This window comes from Monoraphidium neglectum (assembly GCF_000611645.1).
Source record: "Monoraphidium neglectum strain SAG 48.87 unplaced genomic scaffold scaffold01031, whole genome shotgun sequence".
NCBI classification, from domain to species: Eukaryota; Viridiplantae; Chlorophyta; class Chlorophyceae; order Sphaeropleales; family Selenastraceae; genus Monoraphidium; species Monoraphidium neglectum.
In genome coordinates, this window is record NW_014012597.1 from 1,585 (window position 1) to 9,318 (window position 7,734).

Below are 7,734 nucleotides of genomic sequence, written 5' to 3' on the forward strand. Positions count from 1 at the left end.
CCCCGCCGTTTTGAGCGGCGCCGCCGGCGGCGGCGGGACGTGGCGGTCGTACCTGCACCGCGCCGCGAGCTTTGGCAGCGGCTTCGCCGGCATCGTGCAGCAGCGGCAGCTGAGGGACGGCGCGGGGGAGACGCGGGCGGTGCTGGTCGAGTCTTTCAGCCTCATGTTCAGGCGAGCCACCCCTGGGCGGGCCCCCTGCGGGCGGCACACGCGCGGCGCCGGGGATTGCTCGGGCATCGGGCGGGCATCGGGCGGGCATCGGGTTTGTGAGCGCCGCGGGCCAGGGGCTGCTGCTCGCGTGCCCGGCGGAGACAGCCGGCGTCTAGAACCCCACGCCTCTTTCAAGGTCCCACGAGCACCCTCGCCCGCCCCTTCCAGACCGCAAGTCTACAGCTGATGCGCTCCCCCTCTCGCCCCAACAAAACGTTCCCTCCGCGCGATGCTACCTGCAGCGACGCGACCATGCGGGCCGTCGCGGTGCAGCACCTGCACCAGTGCCAGCGCAACCTGGAGCGCGCGCTGCCGCTGCTGAAGCAGGGCTTCCCCATCGGGGCCCGCTTCGAGGTCTCACACATCACGAGCCTCGAGGACCGCTCTGCAGGTGGGCGCGCGCGTGTGGGCTGCGCTGCGCTGCACCGAGATTCGCGGCACCGCGCCGCGCGGCGAGGGTTGCTGGGGACCTTTACGGTCGGGCCGGACTGCCTGCCCATGCTGCTCAACTTTGCCAGCACATCTTGGGCGATCGAGCTGGCCGCGTGGTGTCCCCCCTCCCTTTCCCTCGAAACCCTCTTGCCCTTGACACCTGAGACACCAAAGTCTGAGTGGGGGAAATTGATTGCATTGGATCGAATGCTTTCCAGCCTCCTGGCCGGCCGCGCTCAGAGGCTGTGCCTGCCATGTGTGCTGTGAGCTTGCCTGAGACATCCACGGGTGAACGTCCGCGAGCGCTCACACACACACACACACACACACACACACACACACACACTCATACACATACACACACGTACACACACATACACAATTACATACACACACGCACACACACACACAAACACAAACACAAACATACCCTCACACACACACATGCACACTCACCCCCCCCCCACCCCGCAGGCCCCGAGGCGCTCATCTCCGGCCCCGTGCCTTGGGGCTCTGAGCTCCCCCTGCCCGACCCTTGGGCTTCCGCAATCCACACCGCCCGCCGGCAGGCGCAGCAGCAGGCAGAAGACCGGCCGCTCGACACGCCCGCTGACGTCGGGGGCGGCGGGCCGGGAGCGTTCAGGGTTTACTTGTCTACCCCCGCCGGCCTGGCCGTGGCGACGGTCGTGCCCGAGCTGCTGCTGCGGCTGGCGCAGCAGGCGGGGCCGGCGGCGGGGGACGTGCTGGCAGTGCCCGTGCGCGCGCTGCTGCTGCGGGCGCGCGGCGGGCGCGTGGCGGGCGCGGGGGACAGCGGGGCCGAGGGCGGCGGCACGAGGGAAGACGGTGGCGGCGGCGGCGGGGGCGCAGGCCATGGCGGCAACCGCAGTATGTCGTGGCAGCTGACCAAAAACCAGTCGTTTCCGTCGACCGGCCGCGGCCGCTCCGACGCCGCCGGCGCGCCGCCGACGCCGCCACGGCGAGCTGCGTCGTCGTCAGCCGCGCTCCTGGACGCGGCCTGCGACGAAGCCTGTGACACACCGCCCGCCTCAGGGGTCAGTGGTGCTTCTGCTGCTTCGGCGGCGGCTGCGGCGGCCGCGCACCCGCCCCAGCAGCAAGAAGACACGCCGCTCGATGGCAGCGGCGCGGTGCCGCCGCTGGTGCAGTCGAGCTCTCACCGCTATGGGAGCACCGGGGACTTCCTGCTTCTTGAGCGGCGGTGGTCGGCGTCCGAGGAGGGCGCGGCCGGCGGGAGCGGCGGCGCTGAGGGGGACGAAGGCGAGGAGGGGGCGGAGGGGCTGGGGACGGCAGCGACCCGTGGGGCGCGGGCTGGCAGCGTCTCAACACGAAACGCGGGTGGCAGCGCCGCGGCTGCCGTTGATTGCGGCTGCTCCGAGGTTTCGGAGGAGGCCGCCAGCAGCGCCGGCGGCGGCGGCGACAGCGCCGGCAGCGGCGCGGCGGCGACGGCGGCGGCCGCGGCGGCAGCGGTCGCGGCGGCGGCGTGTGGTCGCGGCGGCAGTGAGGAGCTGCAGGTGTCGTTTGCTGCGGAGGTGTTGGTTGTTTTGAAAGTGCAGCTGCAGCTGCAGCATGTTGAGGTATCAGGAGGGCAACAGCAGCAGCAGCAGCCCCAGCGGCCAGAGCAGCAGCTGGAAGCGGGCTCCGCACGCCCCGCGCCACGAGTGAGGGAGAGCGAGCCCGCGCAGCCGCAGCCGGCCGCCACGCCCGGCGAGTGGGAGCAGCAGTGGTGCGACGCGCCGTCCGAGTTCGCAGCCCCATGCGGCGGCGCGGCGTCGCCCGCGCCGCTCGGCGCCGACGAGTCGCCGTTTGCACGCCTGCCGAGCGCGGGCCGCAAGAGCAGCTCTGGCAGTTTTGGCAGCCTGGCGGGCCGGCTGGTCGGGCTAGGGTGGTACGGCGGCGCGTCTTTTGATGGGAGGGCCCGGGGCAGGGCGGCCGGGGCGAGCGGCGGCGCGCTCCTGGGCCCGAGCGACGTCAATTTTGCGGCGGCCGGGAAGCGGCCGTCGGTGCAGGCGCTGCCTGTCGTGATCGGCGGCGCCGCGCTGGCGCATGGCGCCTCGGGCGGCGGAGCCCGCGGCGACGCCGGGCCGGGCGCCGGCGAGCGCGCGCTGCTGCGCGCCGCGAGTGTCGTGGCGCTGCTCTGCTGCGTGTCCCTCGCGCTCGGCGCGCACGTGCCCGGCGCCGGGCCGCTGCTGCTGTGCAGCGCGGCGCTCGCGAACGCCGCCGCGCTGCTGCTGGCTGCGCTGCCCACGGGCGCGGTCGCGCGGCTGATCGGGCACCGGTGGGCCGCTGGCGGCGGCGGCGCCGGCGCTGTCGGCGGCGTGGAGGCCTCCCAGCCCTCCTCCCTGCTGAGCAAGCTCGCGTCCATCGCGCTCGCGGCGCCGGCGGCGCCGGCGCGCGAGGGCCCGCCGCTGGCGCTGCGGCTGGTGGGCGCCGCGTTTGCGCGCGACGCCATGGGCGTGCTGGAGGAGCAGGTGGGCGGCGCGCGGGCGCATGGCATGGCTGCATGGCGACTCGCAGGCTCATGGCATGCGGGAGCGACCCCTAGGGTCGCCCAGCATGCATGTCACCCAGCATGCATGTCGACCCGGCTCAGCCTGCGGGCGCATGCTTGGTAAAGCGCCGCGCGTGGCCCTCCAACCGCCGAGCTCTCGCCATGCCCACCTCTCCGCCGCCATGACGGCCCCATACCGCCCCATGCGCGGCGGTTCGCACTCATGCATGTACGCGCGCCCCGGCCCCAGCTCGTGGCTGCCTGCACCCCCATACGCAGGTCATTCTGTTCAAGGCCCTTTACAGCCGAGAGCCAACTGCCGCAGCCGCCACAGCATCCGCCGCGGCGCCTGCCGGCACCGAAGCCGGCACCCGCGCCAGCGGCGCGGCGGGCGGCGCGCCCGGCGACGGCGTCGTTTTCGTGTCGGACCCGGAGCCCGATTGGATGACTCAGGACATGCGGCGGCGCTTCCTGGCGGCTAGGTAGGCGCGCCCCTTGCCCCGCAGCCCGGCGGCCCCAGGGCACATGCGCATGCGCATGGCGGCGCGCCGCATGCCACCCCGCGCTCGTGCAGCTTGCGCTGCTCGGGGCTCACAGCTGAGGCCAACCCCTGGCGCCGGCCCCCAACCCGTGGCCCCTCAACGCCTGGCGCAGGCCCGTGCTAGAGGAGCAGCAGGCCCTCGCGCGCAACCACCACGCCTACCGCCTGCGGTACCGCGTGGACGGGTGCCTCTCCCGGCCACCGCCGCACTTCGCGTTCTTCGCCGACAGCTTCCAGCACAAGCTGCTGGGCGTGTCGCCGCAGGGCCACTCCGTGCTGCTGATCCGGGTACGCCCACGGGGGCCCGTGCCACGCCGCCGCATGCCTTGTAGCGCCCACATGGACGCGCCCGCTTCCATGCATGCGTTGCCGACCGACGGGTGTGCCTGCACACCTGCCGCAAAGCCCCCGTCTTGCTCACAACCGCACGCCCCTGCGTCCGCCGCGCCCGCGCGCCATGCTGCAGCTCGCGTCGCTGACGGCGCTGCCGCGCGCCCTCAGGGAGGCGGGGCTGGTTCTTGACGACTTTGTGCGCCACATGGCATGGGTTTGGACGTTCATGTTTGAGCGCCTGGTGCCGCACGAGCACCCTGCGGGCCGCATGGTGCTGGTCGCCGACTGCAGCGCCATCCGGCTGTCGCTGGCGATGGGGGAGGGGCAGGTGGGCCGGGCCGGCGCGGCTGAGGGGGCGCGCATAGAACACATGTGTGGGGACGCAGGCGCGCCGGGGTCTGGTCCTCCTCGCACCGGCGGTGCATGCTTGTGCAGGCGATCAGTGGGTGGGGTGCTGCTACGCTCGCTCAAAGGCACGGGGCCCCCGCCTTGACTCTCGGGGCGCTCCTCTAGGCGGCCGCACGCGCTCTTGGCATCGTGGCGGAGGCGAACCCCGAACGGAACGCCAAGACGCTCGTGGTGAACGCGCCCAGCTGGTTCAACGTCATCTGGAAGGTGGGAAGAAGCTGCCGAGCTTCCACATCCGCGGCGCGGGCTTGACGTTGCAACACCTGTACGGACCCTCACGTCCTGGACGGCGCCGTTGGAGGACAATCCTGTCCTGCACAGACGGGCATGCTTCTGGTCCCTCATTTGCTTCTCATCGCCCCTGCAAAACCTTGCGCCCCACGCAGGTGATGGCCCCGCGTCTGTCAGAATCGACGCGCGCGAAAGTGTCCGTCCTGACCAGCCAGGCGGAAGCTGCCGCGGAGCTGCGACGCCACCTGGGGGCCCACCTGGTGCCAGCAGAGTTTGGAGGCCCCTGCACGTGGGCGCTGGATGACTATCCGGCCCAGCGCGCGATGCTGGAGCTTGCGGCTTCGCTGTCCGCAGGCGGCTGCGCCGTGCCCGGCGGCACCGCCAGCGGCGGCGGGGCCGCTGGTCCCGGGCGCAGCGCACTGTGAGAGTTTGGCTGTTTGTTATATTTGCTCGTGTCTGGAGCCCTGACACGTTGAATTTACCTCAGGCCCATATGTCAACAACAAGCTGCACCTGAGCTGCCCTGCGGCATACGCGCATTGCTTTCATGAGGTTGCGCTGGATATTTCTTGCTGGCATACGTTGTTTCCAGTCACGAATGGGATCGAATGCGAAATCTCTGGGTGTGGGCTCTCAACTGCCTGCTGATGCAGAGCTGGTGTTGTGTCGACGCACACGTCCTGCAGACGTCATGTCCAAGGAGTTGCTCGTGGGGCCCACATGGGCTAGATGCCTGATGCAAACACAACCGCCAAGATCCAGTTCAAGAGCACCTCCCTTACCGGCGGCTCCCTCAACCGCATACATATTATGCTTGGTCAACAGTGATAATTATGTTATGTAATGCTGCAGTGCTACATCCCAGTGGCGCCATGCTCCAGATGCACCCGCCACTATCTGCGTGCCCTGGCGGCTCAACACACTGTAGACGTACCGGTGCTTCAACTCTGCGGACAGGCGCCTGCTTGTGCACCAAGCTGCACTGCAGCCGCAGCGTCCACGGCACCGTTGAGGCAATTGTGTACTGCACATTCTGATCATGTGTTTGAGACGCCCCCCGCTGCAACTTGCATCTCGGTGGCTCTGCAGCGCTGCTGCTTGGGACGTCACGCACAGGGAAGCTGGCGTCTGCGCACCTCTCGCCCCAGGGCTGTGCCAGGGGCACTGCCGCCTCGGTGGTCTGTGTGCATGAGTGGGCTGCCGCTTCATTGCGGCAACCCTGCGCTCTGCTGTTCATACGTCTTGGTGCACAGCTCCATGAAAATACCGCTGTTCATGCTCAAATCGCGATCAGAGAAGGGGTGGAGGTTTGGCAGCAGGCGCACTGCCTGCATCCGCGCGGCCACACCAGTCCACGAGCGAAGATCGAATCCGCGGCGGCCGACATGAGCATTGCATCACATAGGAAAAGCAAGAGATTAAACTGGTTAATATGCGATAAAATGGGGCTTGATAGGCCTCCTCACGGTTACTCACCCGCGTAGTGAGGCGCTGAAGTGTGCATTCAATACGGCCCTGATAGCGGTCCGGCGCAGTGTTTTCAATTCACAAAACACACGGTAGTGTATTGAAAAACATTCAATCAAACCTTCACTTCAGCACTATCACCATTGCCGCCAAGCACCCTTCCCCACTCCCTGCACTCCACACGGTGAGGAGGTCATCTCGGCGCCTTGACGATGCAGCTATATGATTTCATTTGTTGGTGCATGGCCGGCTGTGAGGACTCGAGGTCCTTACGAGGGTCGTCAAACGGTGTGGCGCCCGACATCTAACCCCGGCCTTGCCTGCCATCGCCCCATCCCGGTCCTATCTACACTCTACAGGTCACCATGAGGACCAATACAGTGGTTTTCGCCTTCATGGCGATTATGGTGGCGTCGGCTGCAGCTGGTGAGGGGCGCATGGCACTAGGGCCACTTATGTCAGACCCCGGCAAGGCGGAGTGGTGGGCGCGCCTCGAGCAATAAGATAACGGACATATCGAGCAGTGCTTTGAAGGCCTTGTCACCCGCGTTGTGTGCGGCCAAGCAGATGTCACCCTGGGGCAGCGCCCGGTCCTCACCAGCGTTTCGTGGGGACCCCAGCCTCCATGCAGCGCCAGTAAAAAGCTCAAGTATATAGAGGTCGAACGCGCTGGTTGTGGCCAAGTGGTGCACATGGACGCCAGCGGGCCGCATCTGCCGCGCGCGGCCCTCAACGGCCCAGTGGGCAGTCCCACTAGGGCCCCACCTGCACATCCCACATATGTGTTCATTATATCCCCACCCCTGTGCCTGCCTCCCGATCTCTCCCCCAGACTCAAACTTCTTCGGTGGCAAGGGCAGCCTGCTTGCGCAGCTGGGCCTGGGCTCGACGCCCTTCAGCGGCTTCGCGTCGTCCGGCAAGGGCGCCATCTCCGGCCTCCTGAACCAGACAGTGTCGTTCAAGACTGGGGCAGCCAAGGGCCTCCCTGCCCTCCCCAGCAAGCCCGACCTGTCCAACATCACCGACACGATCTCCGGCCTCATCAGCCAGCTGACCCAGGCCAAGACGAGCCTGGTCCCCAAGCAGATCCCTGCGATCCCCACCATCGCGATCCCGGCCATCCCCAGCAAGCCCGACCTGGCCAACATCACCAACTCCCTGTCGGGCCTGATCAGCCAGCTGAGCAAGGCCAAGCCCGCCCCGGGCAAGCCCGACCTGAGCGGCATCATCTCGCCGCTCACCAGCGCCCTCGGCCAGCTCACCAACAAGAGCTTCCCGGCCATCCCCTCCTTCCCCAAGCCCACGATCCCCAGCATCCCCACCTTCACCCTGCCCAACATCACCAAGCCCGACTTCAAGATCCCCACCATCCCGACCATCCCCAAGCCTGATTTCAAGATCCCCACCTTCACCCTGCCCAACATCACCACGCCCGACTTCCCCAAGATCCCGGCTGACCTGTTCAACAAGTCGGCGCCCGCGATCCCCGCGATCCCCATCGACGCCATCACCAAGGCGATCAGCCAGCTGACCGACGCGAAGAAGGCCGCCGTGTCGCAGCTGGTGTCCTCCAAGGGCAACTTCTCCCTCCCCACCCTCCCCACCC

At 68.2% G+C, this 7,734-nt stretch overlaps 2 protein-coding genes across 2 annotated transcripts in view; both read left to right on the forward strand.

Annotated features, from left to right (window-relative positions):
• MNEG_6385 (hypothetical protein) overlaps positions 1-5,086 on the forward strand; it is a gene marked incomplete at both ends in the record, with an annotated part of 6,414 nt that extends 1,328 nt beyond the window's left edge. The window contains 7 exons of the mRNA XM_014045138.1: positions 453-601; positions 1,117-3,128; positions 3,428-3,630; positions 3,803-3,977; positions 4,156-4,350; positions 4,536-4,637; positions 4,817-5,086. Of these exons, the coding sequence (XP_013900592.1) occupies positions 453-601; positions 1,117-3,128; positions 3,428-3,630; positions 3,803-3,977; positions 4,156-4,350; positions 4,536-4,637; positions 4,817-5,086 (3,106 nt within the window). The remainder of the gene's footprint in view (positions 1-452; positions 602-1,116; positions 3,129-3,427; positions 3,631-3,802; positions 3,978-4,155; positions 4,351-4,535; positions 4,638-4,816) is intronic.
• A 1,407-nt stretch (positions 5,087-6,493) lies between these two features.
• Positions 6,494-7,734, forward strand: part of MNEG_6386 (hypothetical protein) — a gene marked incomplete at both ends in the record, with an annotated part of 1,907 nt that continues 666 nt past the window's right edge. Inside the window, 2 exons of the mRNA XM_014045139.1 lie at positions 6,494-6,554; positions 6,961-7,691. Of these exons, the coding sequence (XP_013900593.1) occupies positions 6,494-6,554; positions 6,961-7,691 (792 nt within the window). The remainder of the gene's footprint in view (positions 6,555-6,960; positions 7,692-7,734) is intronic.